General features: G+C 39.6%; 1 protein-coding gene across 18 annotated transcripts in view; it reads right to left on the bottom strand.

Annotated features, from left to right (window-relative positions):
• Positions 1-20,271, bottom strand: part of CDC42BPA (CDC42 binding protein kinase alpha) — a 309,366-nt gene that overhangs the window by 9,344 nt on the left and 279,751 nt on the right. For 13 of the 18 annotated variants that reach the window (XM_038542788.1, XM_038542793.1, XM_038542790.1 and 10 more), the window contains 9 exons: positions 17,823-18,039; positions 17,082-17,144; positions 15,194-15,787; positions 13,313-13,410; positions 10,404-10,488; positions 8,202-8,325; positions 7,384-7,501; positions 2,827-3,012; positions 86-203 (listed from right to left, as the gene is read on the bottom strand). In XM_038542788.1, the coding sequence (XP_038398716.1) occupies positions 86-203; positions 2,827-3,012; positions 7,384-7,501; positions 8,202-8,325; positions 10,404-10,488; positions 13,313-13,410; positions 15,194-15,787; positions 17,082-17,144; positions 17,823-18,039 (1,603 nt within the window). The remainder of the gene's footprint in view (positions 1-85; positions 204-2,826; positions 3,013-7,383; positions 7,502-8,201; positions 8,326-10,403; positions 10,489-13,312; positions 13,411-15,193; positions 15,788-17,081; positions 17,145-17,822; positions 18,040-20,271) is intronic. The other 5 variants (XM_038542797.1, XM_038542802.1, XM_038542803.1 and 2 more) reach the window with 2 other exon arrangements.

Genomic DNA, 20,271 nt, shown 5'->3' with positions numbered 1-20,271 from the left:
TGCTTCCTGGCCCCCTACCCAGAAGGCCACCAGAGCATGCATGCATGGACGAGGCCAGAGCAGGGGCACCCAGGGCAGCACTCACTTGCCGAAAGGCCGCTGCTGGCGCTCATGGAGCGGCCGGGCTCAGGGCGGGATTTAGTGATGGATGGAATACTGACTGAGCCGCTGAACACGGTCCGGCTTTCCTGAGGCCGAGGGTTCTGAAAACAAAACACAGAGGAAAACTCTTCAGCCAGAGAGAGTGAGTGATTTTCAGCAGAGATGTCTATTTTTCACTTGCATTTTAGCAAAGAAATGATCTTGACCAGAGTGATACAGAACAAGGAAGAGACTATATAATCCCTCCTGTCCCCAGAAGTACTGAACCCGAATGGAAGCAAACCTCACCCCAGTCAAGGATAAGTGCTCATCCTTGTATGGATTGAGATGGTTATTGGCAAATAAGAATACTCTTTGTTGTGAGAACAGTGAGTAAAAGTTACGTGGTTAGAAGTGACAGCGAAGCTCAGAATTACACGGACATTTGCAGATAATGAGACAAAGCATTTACTACATACTGCGAGATTTTTATTAGGATGACTCCATTAGCTGAAGAGAATGAGCCCACTTGGAGCAAAGAAAATTTAGAGTCTATTTTTCTCCAGCAGATGTTTTACAGTATGATACAGAATGTGCTGTGTGAGCAGCACTGTGGCACATCTGGCACATCCACAACCGGGGTGAAGCAATCTCACCAGGCAACTCTGGTTTGGAAAGTTTTCTATCACATTATGGAATGGTTTTGGGGCTCCAGGTAGAAAAGTGGGCCACTGGGTACCTTGGAAGTCATACACAGTGAGAGAGGAGGCTACTAGTAAGAGCTATCTGAAGTTGGCTGAGAACCCAAACCTGTGAGACCAGAAAGAGGGTTGGCTGACTCCTGAGAGAAGGTTGTGTCAAAACAACCGTCGGGCCAAGGTTGGCAATCAGGGAAACACGCACAAATACTGCGTGAAGAACTCCAGATCCTACATTCTGAGCAGCCACGCCAGCTGAGTTAGTGGGCTGGTGGGTCGCAGAGCCAACCACTGCCTTTTGGTTCACATATCGAATCTGCAAAGTCCACTTAATTCTTAGTGTGTTATTTGTTCAAAGCAAATGCTTCCCCCCTTTTTTTTCCTCTAAGAAAATAAAACGATCAAAACTGAAACAGCACCAGCATTTTAACATTCAGGGTAGGGAAGCAACCCTCTAAGACACAGTGACAGGCAAACAGTGCAGCAAAGAAAAGATCAAAAGAGATGGGAAGATCAGTTTCAACCTTCCAGTTCTTATTGTTTCTGCTGTAAACCATAAGATACCTGGGGCGGGGGGGCGTCCTTTCCTATAGAACAAACCTAGCCTAGAATAAATGGCCTAAATGAAGTCTGTAAAAATATACCAGCTGTGCAGTAATCAAAGACTACACACAGAAGAAACATTTTGTGAGAAAAAACCCACAATGGAACAGTTTACCATTCATTCAGCTGGAGTTTGACGTCAGTCTAAAGTGACAGGAAACCAGCTTTGCTGGGCTCTTTTGGGCGCAAATACATTTCAGATCAGGGGAAAACTTTGACGACAGTGTTTTTACTTGCAGAGGAATGACTTACAGGACATCTCTGTCCTCTTTCATTGGAAAAATTCTTGACCGATTAATTTAGACAATAGTCCTCTGGAATGCACTCCCTGCAATGTTACCAGGCAAACTTAGGCTTGTTTTTATCATCGTTCATCTTATTTTGTTAAATAAGATGTTTAAATGACATTATGGTTTAATGTCAATGACTTTTCAAACATAATTTAGGGTAATTTCATAATACAAACAAAAACACAAAAATAAACTTCATACCCTATGGTTAGTTTTCTATGCAAATAAAAAATTGGTGCTACTGTTTTGCTAGTAAGTCAGGGGCGCTGTGGGACATGGGTATACATGACGGAATCCGAGTGTCTTGTTTGTAAAGTGAACTTGAGAAAACGTTCCTGAGGACTTAGCTAAGCGTGTATTTCTTGAGGGAAGCATGGGTAATCTGCTTCAATGGCCACCAGCTCTCCAGCCACAGCAAGGCCACTGGATTCCAGGATGTCAGGCCAAATTGCAGGGGCTGAGAGGAGAGAGAACACAGTCCTTCCCAATGCAGCCACTCTGTGTTTGTTTTCTCTCTGAATTAGTTGTCATATCTCGGATCCTGGCTGAAATTAAAGGTATAGCAGCACCTCAACTAGTGAGATTATCTTTTTTAAAAAAATTTTCCTGTTACTCATTAATACTATTATAATTTTTACCTGGGAGATTTTTAAGCTTTTCAAAAAGGGGTTTATTGTGGAAAGAAGGCCTGTGGCGAGGCCCTATCACAGACCTCAATGCCACTAAATAAAAAATTTTTCTCTGAGTTGAACTGGTTCTAGGCTAATGAGCTATAAAAAATTAAGATATTCTGGGAGACCTCTTTTGTTTGTTTAAACAAAATAAAGACCCATGCAGGGGCTATTTTTAACGATGGTATCTGTAAAGGGAAAATTGTGATGGGGAAATCATCTATTAAACATAAAAAACTCTCCAATACTGTTTAAAAACTAAAAGTGAAATCCTCCCCCAGTCTTCATGCTTTTCCTCAAAAGAAGAAACGAGCTAGAGCTTGAAGAGTAGGAGGAGGATACAGAGGTTTGGCAAAAGAGAAACAGGCCAAAGGAAAGAGTCAGTCACAAAATGCACCACCCTCAGCAGTGTTACTTATCAAGCCAGGTATAGGAGGTCCGCACACGGTTAGTGGAGTTAACACCTGACTCAGCTGTCCATACCCTCAGAGTCATAAAGCTTGGTGTACCGGGGACAGAGCGCAGAGACGGGGAATATGCAGGGTTTATGGAATCAGGAGAGAGAAATTTTTCAGCAGAATTAACAGTCATGTGATAGATGTGCTCAAAGTTGATCGGAGAGGAGATCAGACCGGAGTGATGATTTGGGGATGGATAAGGGAAGCCTGGCTATCAAAACAACAGAAAGAAGAAAAAAGGTAACAAGGTCATGAAAATGGATTCACTGATTATATATGACATTTCACATGGCATGCATGTAGAAGAAATGATATATCTCACATCAGAACTGATTCCTACATGAAATACTTTCACTTAGAAAGTTAAGTTTTTTAATCCCCCTGCCAGTAACTGAAACAGCCGATGTGCAAAAGATCATTCATTTTATAAAATCATTCTCTTTTATTACTATCATTAAATGAGCAGAAACTGGACTCTGGGAGGTGCAAGGAGACATTCAGAGTTTAGTTCAGTATTTTCTTATGTGACAGAATCAAAATATGGCAAAAACAAACCAATAACAAGGACAGAAAAAGCAAGAAAGTTAACAAGCAGCAAACCTAAAACCAACCTCTCGCTGGAAGTGCTATGAAACTGTTTCTTCAAAAACCTAAAACCATTTCCTGGTATTTACAGGCTCTGACATGTGTTTGCTTTCACTGATCTGATTTTCCCCCAACAGGATCAGTGAGTGAGTGAGGAAGAGCCTGATTACAGGTGGACCTCTCAGAGCCTGTCTCCACTCAGACATCCAGAGGACATGTTTGTTTTTAACATGAAAAAAAATCTGCCCTTCAATGTCTGGGTGTATTAAAACATAAAAGAACGTAATACTAAAGATACAGAAAAAAGCTTTTCACGTGGAGGACTCTAGTTTTTCAGTCAGAATGACTTCTGAGTAATTTGGGAGCCATCACTCAACACCCAGCCGCCTTCTCTGAGGGGCATTTTCAGGGTTCAGGAGTTGGAGGGGAAGGATTTTTTTGGGGAAGGCTGGCGGAACATGTGCCCTTCTGAGCTGGGATGAGCTAGCTTTGCCTATTAACAAAATCTTGCAAACTATGGAGACTTAAAAAAAAAACTCTTACATGAGATGTTGGTTTAAGTTTAGAGATGTGAATGAGCCAGTGCTTTTGGAAGTGATTTCCAAAAAGAACACACTAGTGATGTCAAAGCAACTTTGACCTGAAGAAGCAGTATTACTTGATAGAGCTCTCAGGGATCCTCAAGCTAGAAATGTGGTCTTCGTTAACCATGTTTGGGACGGAAAAAAGGCACAATGTCACGTGCCAAAAATAAATCTTCTGGAGGTAAAATAGTATTTCTGGATTCAACTGGAGAAAAATCTGCCCTCTCTTGCCAGCAGCCACTAATGAAAATAATAACAACAAGGAATGGAGAAGCTAAAGCAGGATGTCCTTCAAGTCCTGCAAGCTGCTCGTACTGACTGCGTGTGTTCTCAGTAAGACACATGTGAGGAGGGCTCATATCTGACTCAGGAGAGAGAAGGAAGCAAAGAGGACTCCCTCATCTCGATGGTCTCTTGCACATCCGTGATGCAAACAACCCTCTCTCAGTATCATTTTAGTGCAGAGAAAAGCCTCTGAAGACAACCATTAGCTCTCTAAGCTCGCAGGTATTTCCCAGGAAAGAACTGATATGAGTAAAACAAAAAATTGTCTGCGGTACATGCTGCTCTTTGCACGATGATAACATGTAACTTTGGGATCTGAAAGCTCTTTTTACATATGTAAATGATAGATGAATTTAATTTATCTTAATTTTTGGAAACAGTTCTTTAAACAGATAATTCCATTTCAGTGGAAAGAACAGATTAAAATCTGAGAACATAATAAAATATCACACATTTCTCAATAAACATATAGACACACAGGTACATGCATGCATACAATTAATTTTTTTCAGACGTGCATACTATCATGTAACAACCAGTGTCTACCCCAAGACAAGCATGGGGCTGGGTGGACCATATATCAAAAATATTGGTTTGGTCATGAAATGGGTGCCTAGAAACAGCCCCAGCTTGTACGTCTCCTGCTAGTAAAGGGAAGAAGGCCAGGTGAAAATAAAATTAAGGCAAAGAAATTGGTTTAAAAAATTTATATCAACTTCTTGTCCTGGAAATACAAAAGTGCTTACAGGGTAAGAAAGGGATGGAAGAAACATTAAAAACTGGACTTCATTCTAGGACAGAGAGGCACTTGCATTAATGACAAAGAGAGCCAATGAGGCAGCTGTTGGGTCAGCAAAATTGGTGACACGAAGTGCTAAAAATCAAGAGGCCTAATGGGGACACAAGGCCAACACAGAAGGCCATGTATCCTGGAGTCAGGTGGGGGAGAATCTTTGGGAGATGCTGTTGGAGCTTGCTGTACTCAGTAATTAAAACCAGACCTTATTTTGAATAAAATATACATAAATAAAAGAGAGATTTCCTTTACTTTACGTGATGGGAGGGGAAAGGGGAAAGGGAGAAACAGTGGAGTAAGGAGGGATGATGCTTTGAGATACAAGTCCTTATAATGTTGGAAACCTGACATTTCTTTTTATGGTGCTCATGCAGGGTGTATGGTGATTACATCTTATTGTATATGAAGGCCTGAAAAAATTTTGGAACATTAGCAATTGGTTTTTCACTTGATGGCAGAAGACTACCAAGCAGAGGAATATTTTATGAAATCCTGAAACTATTTCACCTTAAGGAAAATATTTTAATTTCTGGGACATAATAGAATATATAGAAAAATTCTTTTTTTTTTTTTTAGAAAAATTCTTTATAATTTTGTTGTGGGAATACAGAAGATAAAAAAAAAACTGTGTATATTTTTTTTTTTGGTGCACCAAAATGAAACACAAATGAAAAAAATTTTAATTTAAAAAGGGTAATACCTATTAAAACTTTGTTAACTACTGAAATAATTTTGTATTTGTTGATATATTGCTTTGCAACATATTCATGTTTGAGATTTGTATCCCTCCAAAATCTGAAGTACATATCAGGTGTTGAAAAACCATTTACCAACAAAATTAAAAAAACTTTCATTAAAATTGTACATGAACACTTGAGCAATCAAACAGAAGCTATTCACATTTCCAATGTTTATCAAAATGGAAAAATTCTCTCTCAAATGACAGAGGCTTTGGACTGTATGGAACATTATGTCATGTTTCTTGAGAATAAAGGAAAAGCAGCCTGAGGACTTTCAACACATGCTCAGAATGGGCAAAGAGTGGAGAGAAATCTGAAATCTCACTCCCAGGCAATAGATGAAAAACCAGTGTAAGTTTTAAATATGATAGGTATGTCTAACAGTTCAATACTTAATATGGTTGGTCTTAGATTTTTTTTACTTAGTTTTAATTACTATGTGTAATCTTTCTGCATGCTTTATTTCTATTTATCTGGCACAGCTAATGAAAATCTCCATTCTGGGAGGATAAATGGCTATTGTTAATGATTTGAACTCCCTATGGGAGGGATGACACCAGGTCATCGGGATGCCTTGGTGGGGACAAGAACAGCACTGTATATGTTCATAAACAGGGTCAACTGGTTGATCGGGATACTTACAAAGAGGAACTCAGACTCAATGGCTGTTTTTTTTTGTTTTTCCCGTGGAACAAATGCAGAACTATCTTCAAAAGCTTAATGGTTATTTCAGAAAATGTGACTGCACACTAAACTTATTACCTAGCATTTTTTCCTGTCAGTGATGGACACCTGCATTTCCTGTCACGGCAGAGCTGGTAACGTGCGCAATGAGACAGACTCCCTTAGAAAGAGCTCTGGGTCCAGACTCACAGATCTAATGCTACCACCAGTGATCAGAGGCTCCTATTAAAGTTTCAATAATTTGCTGAGGTATCATAATACTGAAATGTTAAGTATAAACAGAGCCTGGAAAATTAGCTAATTCCACTAATATTCTTTCTTAACATAATGGGTCCAAGAATCTAATCTTCAAGTGAAAAACAAGTTTTCCTATGTTGTACTTCCGTGTGTAGGATGGACCAGGCGGCTTGTCTGTAACTGAGCAGAGGAGGAAAATTTGACTGCCCCGCCAGGCAACAGGTGTGACCATTACTGACCAACCTAACATGGCTCCCGGGGGGGGGGGGGGGGGGGGGGGGGGAGGGGCAAAGGGGGAGGGTGCAGATATCTGTGTGGAATTGCTAAAACATAGTGAAATGTTAAGAGATTTGATGAGCAAGTTCTGAATCTCAGTTCAGATCCTCTCGAAGTCCAGCAGTAAGTCTGGATATAGGACAGGTTTATGGGGTGTGTAACTAAGCAAGAACTGGATCTGTCTGGTTTCTCAGAGATGCCCAAATGCCGAGTTTTTCTCATCAGGTATATATCATCATGCACCTTACACATACTGTGATGTATGGACACAAATGTCTCATCATCATACTAACATACCCTTTTTGGTCTGCATATGGATTTCAGCATACACGTATGCTTTCTCCCCCTCTGTCCCACTTGTAACCACGTTCCCATTCCCCTTTCATTTCTCTTACCATAGGCAGGTCTTTTAGGATCTGTATTCCATCCCCTGGGCCCATGTGTGCTATGTGGTTAAAATTAGTTGGGTTAGAAATTAATTTATTTCTCATTTCTGGATCTCGTAGCATCTCTCTGTAAGATAAAACACCTGTTTAGATACTTTTTCTGTGATCTATCTGGAACACTTTAGAAAAATATTAAGCATCCTTTATTTGTTCACAAAAATAAAACCATGAAGTCATGTTCAATAAGGACAGAATAATAAAATACACTCAATTAAAACTTTACTTAGAAACTTTTGTTTTAAATAAAAGATCTTGTGCATTTTGATGGGAGAGGGTTCACTTAGTACTGACACAGCAAAGCTCTGTTTTACAGATAGTTCTGACCATCTTATGTGTGTCTTTTAAAATAATTGATAACACTTTAGAGATGTTTTTATATGTGATTGGGAATACTATAAGCCTTTAGGCTGTTTGCTCATGAAGAGAATAATCTGAAGTTCCACAGACTATACAGATATACTACATGCAGATATGTTCTGTCTATATTATTACACAAAGGCCCATATTTAGAAAATTGTAAGTATTTCATATACACAGAGAAATGAATTAAAATACGGTACTTTAATCCAATGCATACTCACATTGTGGAGAGTATTAATTAAAATTACATTGAGAAGTACATTCATTACTGCAGTTTTGACACCAGAGATGCATGACAGATTTTCAGAGAGCAAGTCTGCCTTCCGCGTCAAATACCAGTATCGTCACCACGTAGGCCCGAGGTTGCACCGGCACTCATAGATGGGGAGCACAAGCCACGCACCCACCTCCTCTGCTGCATCCTCTCCTCTTCTGGGACCCTGAAGGAGAAGCGTCGCTTGTTGTTGATGTTTCTAACCATCTGCTTCCGACTATTGTCCGATGTTTCAGGAACCACCAGTTCATCCCCTTCTGTTAAAAAAATATGAAGAAGAGTGATGTTCTTTAAAGCCCTAAAATGCTTTTCATCCATTAATCTCCAAGATAGTACCAACAATTCAGTCACAGGACCTACATAACTCTCATTTTTAAAAGCTGTGTGTTGATACAGTAAATAATTTAAACCAGGACATATGTAAACAGGGATATACGAAAATTAAACATAGCTTACAAAGTATAGTTTCACTTTTATTTGATTATTAACATAAAATGGTACAATTTTAGTGGAAAAAAAGAAAAACACAGTTGCCTGGGTGTCCTGTCACTTTGCAGCTCCCCTGCCCCATCTCTCTACATTGTCTTCTCCTGCCTTCCAGCACTGATTCCAAGGCTTAAGGGGTTAAAAAGCCCCCCCCCCGCCCCCCCGTGAAGCTGCACAGCAATCAGGCAGAAATGGTAAATTATTCATGTAAATGATAACTAAAATTATTTTGACATAATAAAACATTTCCTTTGCAGGATCCAGTCTGCCAGATGTGGAGAAAGAACAAAATCTCATGCTCCCACCAGCTTCCTTCACTAAAGGTAAGACTGTTGCTATTTCTACTCTTCTAATCTTGGGGAGGTGATGATACTTAATTGTATTGCATCCAGCTTCAATTTTAATACCTAGTAGTAAAACCGTCAGCCAAGGGCTTCCCAGACAAGCTGAAATTTCTGAACATGCTCTAGGAATCAAATAGACAGCTGTAGTCACATAACACAATGGATGCCATTCTCTAAATAAGGAATGGGAGAAAAGGATTCGCACCAGCCACAAAGCTGAAGTGAGAAAAAGCAGGAGGGCAGGAGCCTACAAGCAAGCCAGGGCAGGTGATCAGTGGAAAGCAATGTTCTTCTCGTAAGGAAATAATGTAGCTTCATCAGCTTGCTTTCTTAACTATGTGGGAAACACAGTTTTGGAATTTGAGAATGGTGAGTGCATAGCAGGTCTGGGTGGATATGGTGATAGCCAGGAGGCACAGCAGCACTCTGAGTCCCTGAGAGACGAGGGACAGAGTGAGACAGAGAAAAAGAAAGGGCCTCTGGGGAGTGGGGCCCCTTCCTTCTCCCGAGGACAGGACACCTTTGCTGAAATTCGGTCAGGTCTTCTGTTGTTAAGCTCTGCCTCCACTGCCAGCTCAGGGCAGAAAGCTGAGAGCATGGGGAACACATGTGGAAAAAGGCTTCATCCTGCGAACTCGACCGGGACATGGACATAGTCTATGATCATCATAGCCATACACCATGAGAACAGGGTGGAGCCAATCCTACACAAATACCTGGACTTCCTCTAAGAAAAAGATGCAAAAGCAAGTGCAGGCCCTTAGGGATGAGAAGTGTAAAGCTCAAGTGTCATTAGCTTCACAGTGAATCCATCACTGAGTGGGAATCACTTCTAAATCCTGAATCTCCCTTCTCAAATCTTGGTGGAATATCCCCTATTATGTAGGACCTCTCCTATAGCCACCAGCCTGTAAACCCAGTAACCTCCAGAGCTCTAAGAGCAGACACTGGCTACAAACTGCAAGGCAAGCAGTGACTGTGAACACGGTCCTTGTCCTCTCTAGAGCTCCCATCCCAGGGGCTCCTGTTGCTGCTGCTCCTGAACCTGCCTCTCTGTGGTCCTTGCCTGTGCCAACACAAGCACTTCAGAAGCTTGAAGCCCTAGGCATTGGTAGAAGGTATTCCTAAAGTTCCCGATCAGAACTCTTGATGAGTTTTCACAATTTTAGTGCCACACCTTGGGCTAGGTTTTATAGTATCAAGAGTACAGAAGATACATTCAACTATACTTTCTTGACTTGACTCAGTACTCCACAGAAAATAACAGGTAGGTCAGAAACAAGTATTTTGTATATACAGTTATGCAAGATTAAACAGACTGCCTTTTTGTGCAGACATTTATCCTAATACATTGAGGTGAGTATGATAGTAGCCAAGATCATAGACTTTGGAATAAGACAAACCCAAGTTTAAATCTGGTCTCTGTCACTTACTGATTATCTTAGGCAGTCAGCTTAGAGAGAACATTCCCATGGAAGCTATCCCATTAATGAATGTTTTCTTACCTGCCATCTTATTTTTGAAATATATTAATCTAATTGTCTCCAGCCCTAAAAGGTTTAATGATCCTTCACTGTTTAAGGGTCGAACCTAAAATAATAAAAAATAAAATAAAATTAGTATTTCAAAAACCTTCAAATGAAATAATAAAATTTCTGGCCTATTTAGAAAGCACACACTAGTGAGCCTTTCCATTAATCCTTCGTCTTCAAAATATGGCTCCCCTGAAAACCAAGAAGAGATTAACATTAATTCTGATGGGAAATGGGTATAAAGTTATCTAATTTGAACAAAAAAGTTATAATAAGAACATTTTAAAGGAAGAATATTCTGGGGGAAATAAAGCAGAAATATATTTAAATCTTAATTGACTTTTTAAGGCCATTAGTGACTAAATAATTATGCTATGAAGATATCAACGCAGCCACTTTATGAATGTGGTTAGAACTATAAGTCCACATGTGACAGAGATGAGACTGTGTATCCCTGGAGAGAGGAAGGCTGTCAGTAAATGCTGACAGAGCAACTGCTCACATACATGGAGTAGATGAATGGAGTCCCTACCTCACACCATGAATCAAACACAACTCCCTGGAGATTAAGGACATAAATGTAACAGGTACAACTTTTAAACTTTTGGAATAAAGGTCCTATCTTTTTTTTTTTTTTTAACTTTTATTTATTTATGATAGTCACACACAGAAAGAGAGAGAGAGGCAGAGACACAGGCAGAGGGAGAAGCAGGCTCCATGCATCGGAAGCCCGATGTGGGATTTGATCCTGGATCCCCAGGATCGCGCCCTGGGCCAAAGGCAGGCGCTAAACCGCTGCGCCACCCAGGGATCCCAGGTCCTATCTTTATGACCCTGAATTAGGAAAGAGTTTCCTAACAGAAAAAAGATAAGCTTAAAGGATAAGAATGATACATATAATGACATTAGAATCTGTAACAATAACCCTTGAAAATAATAATACACTATGTTAACTAACTTAAATTTAAATAAATTCTAAAAAAATTATAACAATTATAATTATAGAATTATAATTCTATAAAAATTATATAAAAATAATCATATAATTATTTTTTCAGTAAAAAAATAAGTTATTGTTATTTTATAAAAACAAATGTTTAGTAAAATACACAATCAAAATGGGTAGGTCATAAATGGAGATTTACCCCACCCCTTACTAACTCAGTATTTACAATATATAAAGAATTTCAACAAATTAATAAGAAGCCAGTCAAATAGAAAAAGGAGCAAAAAGCATGACTAGGTTTTCACAGAAGAAGAAATAAGAATGAATAAACATAAACAAAAATGAGATGAATAAACATACAAAGATTAGGGACAAGCAAATTCATGCCTCAAGGGGACAGCATTTTATGACCATATAATGGTTGTAAAACTATGAACTCTGAGAATGGCAAGATCAGAGAAGATGTGGGTCAGCAGGAACTCCTCTGTACTGCTGGGGGAAGTATGAACTAGTACAATTACTCTGGAAAATAGTGACACTATTTTGTAAAGTTGAACCCCTGCATTCCCTGTGCCCCATCAATTCTGCTCCTAGACATGTGATTTAAAGAAACTCCTGCACATGTAACCAAAGACACAGGCATCAGTATTCTCTGTAGCAAAACCTGGAAAATAATTCAAAGTCTGCTAATCAGAGAACAGAGAAATGAACTGTGATCTAGTCTCTCAATAGAATATTTTTATAGTAGTGAAAAGCAATGGGCTATCCACAGCACAGAGAACAACACAGATGAACCTTGGAGTATGCAGGAAGACAGCAAGGCAGATGACACATAACATTTCCATAAAGCTCAAAAACAAGCAAACCGAACAGTACAAAACAAAACAACTGTTTAGGAATATTTAAATATGCCCCATATCCATTCTGTATTTTAAGCAAAGCAATGATACCTACATATTCAGGACAGTGATTTTCTCGGGGAGGGACAGGGGTATGGGATATGGGAAAATGATGGAGGTAGAGAGAGTGACTGGTAATGTTCTGGCCTTAAAGTTTAGCAGGTGGGTTCATGAGCAAGCAGTTAATTATTGTGCTTCACAAAGGTCATATTCTTTCATACACATCATAAAATTCACATGATAAAAATAAACTGGAAAACGAAATGTAATCAGCCCACATACAAATCAGAGGGCCATATTTTAGGTGCTTTACATAAAGTGGGAGTATTTGTAAAAGTTTTCATTGCTGATGTGCTTTAAAACCAGGCAGATTTTGAAATATGACGTGTCTCTTTCTTGTACCTATTCTTCTAAACCCTGCTCCCTGATTGATGATACAAGCTATATATCTGTATGAAATGATAGTCTTCACTTATGCAAGACAATTGTTCTATACCTGTAAAAATTCTTTCTGTTATCATAGGGAGATATTAAAGGGAAAATCATATTTTATTAGGAATATATAAAGCCTTTATTTTTAAATCATGAGAGGCTTAAACAGTTTTGGTTCTAAGTTTAATCACACCTCTCTAGCATGTGAGAGCTGCCTCAGGATTAAAGCCTGCATACCATTATGTAAAAAGCAGTTACAAGAAAAAATGACAGCATTCTCCTTCAGAGCTCCAGAAGTAGAAGATGGCACTGGCATTTTACGCTGAGGTTATATCCTGGTGGCTCACTGTAACAATACTCCTATCAATACAGTAAAACTAAATGTGACAAAAATAGTATGGTATTGAGCTACCTACAAAAGTAACTAGCTTGACTTCTGTTTCTAGTTTTTCTCCTCTTAGTTTTTCTGTTTCTTAGTTTTCTGCTGCTAAATCCCAAATTACCGATTGTCAGAAAATGCTTGATTAGGGAAATAGCTAACTAGTCACATTAGTGTTTCACTACACTCATTAGTGTGCTGAGCCCATATTTTAATGTGAAGTTACCTTTTTGAGTGGGAGAGTCTGAATCCATTCCATGGAGTTCACATCGAAGATATCAACTGCATTCTCACTATACACTGAGAGATATGGTGCGTTGTAACCTGAGAGAAGGGAAGGAGGAACAGTTACTTTTCCAGTACTGTTACAGTTAATTACTTCTAACCCATAAACCCAAAACATTTTGAAAGATCTATGCCAAATTACTGTAGAGTGGAATCACACCCAAACCCTACTGTGTTCATGTAATAGCCATGTCAAAACATTTTTGAGGCAGGCAGAACATAAGTCATCGATGAGCAGGTGACATGCCATGAGTCAGCTCAGATGGTGGCTTTAACACATAGTGATTCTGCTAACACAGATGGGAGAATATTCCCTTCGCCAATACTAGTTCTATAAAGGGATGTCAGTACATATTAAAGTATTTGATTCCTCAACCAGTTAAACTGTTGATAGTGAAACAACTTACAAAGCAGTCTTGGGTGACACCTGCAGTCGCATCTACGAATGTATGATCATGCACCTGGCACAGGAACATGAAAGGGGGTGAATGCTCAAAACTGCTTACTGAAGGAATGAACAGCAGGAGGTGGTGACACAGCAAGCAGAGATTAGATAACTGACCTCAATGGAGGTCATGAAGGACATCACTGGCCGAGCCATTTGTCAGCCAGATATTCTGACTCCACATCAAAAAATAATACTTTGAATTATTATTTGACCAGGTTACAAAACACCTTTATTCTACATAGGACACCACAGATTAAAATACATATTTTAGAAGAAACAAAACTTTAAATATATTTAGGTCTGGGTGGGTAGGATTTACAAGGATTTTTCTTTTTTTTAATCCAGATTTTCTAACTTATCTGTAATTAGCATGTACAGCCCTCCTAACATTTCTTTCACCGAACCTTACCCTTGACTGTATCATGTCCATCATCCCACCTACCTGGTTTGAGCAGTAGCGATCTCACGCCTCCTACTCCAAATCCTTCCCCCTGAGTTCTGAATTCCAATCTCTCTGGCCTCCGTGGAGATTTTACTCTATTTCCTGTGTTTACCACATAGTCAACCTTTCCCTAGTTCCCTAGTTTAGTATTCAAGCATGCTCAAGTATCTTCCACTAAAAACAGAGCATTTAGGGTCAGATCCTCCTCCTGCAGGCCTCCCCAGAACTCTGTACTTTTGCTACAAAGCACTTCTAACCCACTGCAACTTCTAGTTTGTCAGGAACCTTTCCTACTTTATACTATGCTCCAGCAGGGTGAAAACTGCCTGCTGTGCTGCTGGCTATATCTTGTCCAGTGGGATGGCATGGAAGGAGTATCCAGTAATTTATTAATGTCTTAATATTTCTTTAAAGAGTGCAACAGGCAATCTCAAATATCTATTTAGATAAAACTATAAAACAGAGAAACACTTCTTACAGATGCTGTGTTATACCTTTACATAATTGATTAAATAATTCAATTAGTAACTACTTCTCCAGAGTAAGGCTCATGAGCTATTAACGCTCACAAGCCCTATATTTTGGGGGGAACCATGAAGATAACTGTTTAGTGCTACTTCAAAATACAACATGAGTTAAAAATCTACCTAAGTAAACTATTCTATAGAAAGAATAGCTTCAACTACAAACGAGGTAATGTTGACCTGCTGGCCTAGGTCTAACTACGGATAGTTACTTTAATGTTGACCTGCTGGCCTAACTATGGAAGTTTACTTTACATAATTAAACAACGTAACTGATACTTAGGCAAAACCTTAAGGATGACTTAAAAAAAACAAGCTGTTATTAATAGTGAATGTATTTAGGAGATGAGGTCAAAGGAAAAGGAAAGAGACAAAAAGGTAAAACAGCTGAAAGTAGAAGGCTCTTACAACAAGAGGAGGGATTTGACGGCCACATCAACTCCTGTTGTCTCGATCTCCGGCCCTGGCAGTCAGTGTATATCCCAATGCTGTTAAAACACAGCAGATACTCTTTACTGGAGATCTCAACTGCGCAGATGGCATCCATTGGCTGGTGGGCAATAAATGACAGTGTGTGGTCATTTGAATGGAGCATACTGTATGGGCTTCCCTCTCCGTTCAACGGGTATCTTAGGAATCCCGACTGGAATCCCACGCAGAGCTGTTCACTGAAGATCGCCATCCATTGCACGTTATATGGGACTTGAATTTCCTTAAATTTCCTGTGACGGGTCTTGCTCTGAAATAGTTCATAACAGAGGACCTGCCTTTTCATAGCCACACACAGGCATGTGAGAGCTCCATGGCACACTTTGCCCGAAGTTATGGTCTGACACCCTTTAGTTTCTGCCAGCTTATAAAAATCAGTCTCTCGTCCGTCCAAAGCTGATATAGGAAAAAGTCGTACATGACGATTTCGTCCTGAGATCACAGCAACAAGCTGATCATTTGGAATGAGTTCAATCTGATGTATCTTCTTATTATCACCAACTCTAATAATTTCTATGCAAAGAAATGATAATAAATCAAATGCAGAATGTTTTATTTATTAATTGTATCCTAATTATACTCAACTCAAAATGATATGTCAACTTCTAATCAAAACACAGATACACACAGAAGAATATGGGATCTGAATCATGGAGAAAGAGGAAGATAACTGTGCCCATTATAAGGTAACTGCACACACTTATAGTGAAGTGTTAAATTCAGCACCACAATTTCCGGCAACCAAAGCAAAGTGTCCCTGTGTGATAAAGCATGCCACATCTGTAGGAAAAACCTTCTTACTGGCACTAAATTCTCAGGAACTTCAGCATGGTACTCCTATTTTAAAAACTGAGTAAGGCATATTTTACTGAAGCTATTTCATTCATTCTTTCTCTTTTTAGAGACAGAGAGAGACAGAGATTGCATGAGCACAAGCAGCAGGAAGGGGTATAAGGAGAGACTCCCAAGCAGGCTCCATGCTGTGTGGAGCTTGTTGCAGGGCTCGATTCCAGGACCCTAAGTTCACAACGTGAACGGAAATCAAGAGTCTGATGCCTAACTGACTGAGCCCCCCAGGTGCCCCAGAAGGTATCTCTACGAGTAACAAATGGATACAGTTTAAATGCACTGTTCTCCCACCATCTCACTTGATCTGAAAATTGGTTCCTTTTTATTTCACTTAGTATTTAATTTCTCCCTGGGAAAAAATCTGTTATATTAAGTGTGGGGGGGAAAAACACCCCCAACAACGAACACATTTTAATGACTGTCATGTCTTCTAGTGCTAACAGAGCGATGAACAAATCAAGCTATTATCTTTCACATCCATTTTTAGGTATGCAACCTGAGTTTGTGCAGCAGGGCTGTTAAACAAGTGACAAAAGAAACACAACACAGGGCAGCCCAAGTGGCTCAGCCGTTTAGCGCCGCTTTCAGCCCAGGGCGTGATCCTGGAGACCTGGGATCGAGTCCCACGTCAGGCTCCCTGTATGGAGCCTGCTTCTCCCTCTGCCTGTGTCTCTGCCTCTCTGTCTCCTGTGTTTCTCATGAATAAATAAATAAAATCTTAAGAAAAAAAAAAAAAAAGAAACACAACACATACTTGCAAGTTTAAGAACTCAGGAAGATTAAAGAATTTTAAAAGTTATCTTTTGATTTATAAACACATCAAATTGGTGTGGAAAATTTCAATTATAGAATATATAAGAGCAAATCCTGCTCTTCTTAGGATTTAGAATCTAGAGTTTAGAATTGTCTACCAGTATCTAGTTGAAAGTTACTCCACAATAATTAAGTTTTGTCTTACCATCTTTGGTGATGTGCACAACAAATAATCCTTCTTCATTGCCCAGAGCTATCCTTTCGTGATCTATGGAAGACATGGATACGGAACACTGTTAACAGGTAAAACTATGTAAAACTAATAGAACAAAACAGATAATAAAAAAATTTGGTGCATAAAACTGAAGTAACTAACTTAAAAATAATAACAATTTGTACTATTAAATCTCCTTCCAGATTACAGTGGTAAATGTTATTACTTCATGTCTTTTTTAATGGAACAATCATTAGAAAGTATATCAATACTTACAGAAAGAAGTAAATGTTTATTTAATAAAGGGTGAAAAAAATTAAAAATCTAGTTTGTTAGCACCCTGGATCTAGTTCTATTTCTTGTTTTGGGAGGGAAAAATTGTGGCAGGCATTTGAACCCTACTCATTAGCTTTTCATTATTTACTAGAAAGTAACAGCCAGATGTGCACAAAACAAGACAAAAATTTAAACCTCCAGACACAGAAGCTGCCATTTTTTTGAGGGGATTTGATATGCAGGGTGTCCTGTGTCACGTGTCCTGCCTTCCTGAAACCTCCCCATAACTTCTGAGAGGTAATCGGAACCTGCATCTCACCTAGGAAACTCACACACTAAAAAGTTAAACAACTTGCTCTATGTCACACAGCAGAAAATAGATGCAAGCCAGCTCTGCCCACAGAGGGGAGGTCAGTCAACAACTACGGTAACACTGTCAACGGGGCAAATCCGTACCTATGATTGCAGCTGCCTGGGTTGTTTTAATGAGGGGCAGAGTGCTGTCATAAGCCTCCTTGGGAACATAGACGGAGCGGTCTCTGAATTTGCTTTTCTTCAAAATCTTATGCAGCTCGTTGAGCACGCCCACCCACTTGTTCCTCTCGCTCTCACTCTCTGCGAGCATTAGGACCGAACACCTGCTGTCAGATGCTGAGAGCTGGGAAGCTGTGACCTAGGAGAGTTAATCAGCTTCTGTTAGGAAACAAATCAGGCCGGCTTCATGTTGATGCTGACTGGCCAGGCTTTGGCCAATAAGATGACACTCATTAGATGACACCCTTACCAGAGGTCAGCTCTCTTCAGGAGAATTACTAGTCTTTGCATTAGAATTCATGACAAAACAAAGGTAGCAGATACATCTATCTATCTATCTATCTATCTATCTATCTATCTATCTATCTATCTATCTACCATTTTTTATTTTTTATTTTCTTTGCTATAAAGTGCCAGGCTGCCATCTCTAAGGAACTCATTACCCACACTCATACATCAACAGCAGCTGATACTTATACTGAGCAATCGCTGAGCAGTGATTGGAGACTTACAAGTATGAGACAGATGTTGCTATTATATCCTGATTTTACATATGAAAATACTGTGGTGCAGAGTTACAGTCTCTAAGGATGTCCCACCAGACTGGGATCCAGGTTTATGCTCACAAGTACTACATCCAACTGACTTTCAACTTGTTTTAAAAAGTCAGAAATGCTTAGACATAACATTCTATGTTACTTCATAACATAACTATCTTAGAGAAGATCAGCTCACTTGAGTTAGTATTTACATGAAGATTTATCACTACACAAACAGCACTTAAAATCAGAACAGACTTAAATTTTATACACATGGATCCCTTCTTAAAAGTGATTTCAGCAGCAGTGACTATAGAGTCCCATTATGTGGGGCACGTGGGTGGCTCAGTGGTTTGTCTTTGGCTCAGGTCGTGATCCCAGAGTCCTGGGATTGAGGTCCCACATCAGGCTCCCCACTGGGAGCCTGCTTCTCTCTCTGCCTATGTCTCTGCCTCACTCTCTGTGTCTCTCATGAATAAATAAAATCTTAAAAAAAAAAAAAAAAGAATCCCACTATATGAATCAGCTCCAGGCAAGAGGGCCTCTTAGGCTCTCTTGGTGACCTTCCTTGAATACAAGATTCATAGCAGGCACTCAGTATACAGGCATAACACTAGGGCAGTGGTCTTTTTTGTTTTGTTTTGCTTTGTGTTTTAAACCTTTATTGTCTTAATTCACCAATCCAAGATAACTCTGTGGGAGGGCAGACAGCCTCCAGAGATGGCTAATCAACAATTCTTCCTCTGGAATTAGATTCTTCTCATCAAGCTCTGGAGTCTGTTTCCCCTCCCCTTAAAAATCCAGGTTGGCCTCATGACAGCTCTGACCAACAGAAAGTACAAGAGTTATGCCCGTTTTGGCCTGGTCCTTAAAAGAAAAGTCTGGCAGTTTCTTTTGTCCTCTTGGAGGCCAGCCCCGTAGAGCTCAACCAGATGGTTGAATGAGAGACCACATGGACAAGTTCACAGAGAGAACGGAGATTGCCAAGCAAACAAGCAACAACAAAGCCCCAGATATGTAAACAAAGTCATTTTGGGATATTCTAGCCCCAAGTCAGCAAAATGTAGCCACAGGAGTGATCCTAGTCGACCTTACTCAAAGTGGATAGCTGCCCCACAGTGGCAAAAAATAAATCATTACTGGTTTAAGCCACTAAGTTGTGGAGTCATTATTACAAAGCAATAGAAATAATATTAATTTTGAAAAAATATTTTATTTATTTGACAGAGAGTGTGTGAAGGCATGTGAGAGAGAGAAGGGGGGAGGGGCAGAGGGAGATCCTTCTGGGGAGCCCGATGGGGGGGCTCAATCCCAGGACCTTGGGATCACTACCAGAGCTGAAGGCAGACGCTTATCCCACTCAACCACCCAAGTTGCCCCAAAACTAATTTTTTTAAATGAGATTTTATTTATATATTTATTTTTATTGATTATTTTATTATTTTTTAAAAGATTTTATTTATTCATTCATTAGAGACATGGAGAGAGAGAGGCAGAGACACAGGCTGAGGGAGAAGCAGGCTCCCCACAGAAAGCCCGATGCGGGACTTGATCACACCCTGAGCCGAAAGCAGATGCTCAACCGCTGAGGCACCCAGGTGTCCCTTAAAAGAGATTTTAAAAGAAATCTCTCCTTTTTTTTTTTTCTCAGAAAGGAGAGAAACTTTACACTTACTCAGTTTTTCACATGGTATATTTATTTGGAAATTGTAGTCAAAAGTATCACCCAAGATGAAAACTAGTTTAGAGGCCAAATATTTATGCTTTCTACAGGTCTTTTACTAATGAAATATTTACTTAGTGCTAATTGTCTATACATTCAAGTACTGGAT

The sequence above is a fragment of the Canis lupus genome, chromosome 7, assembly GCF_011100685.1.
Source record: "Canis lupus familiaris isolate Mischka breed German Shepherd chromosome 7, alternate assembly UU_Cfam_GSD_1.0, whole genome shotgun sequence".
NCBI lineage: Eukaryota > Metazoa > Chordata > Mammalia > Carnivora > Canidae > Canis > Canis lupus.
The sequence above is the reverse complement of the archived record's forward strand: the minus strand, read 5'-3'. Positions and strand labels throughout refer to the sequence as shown.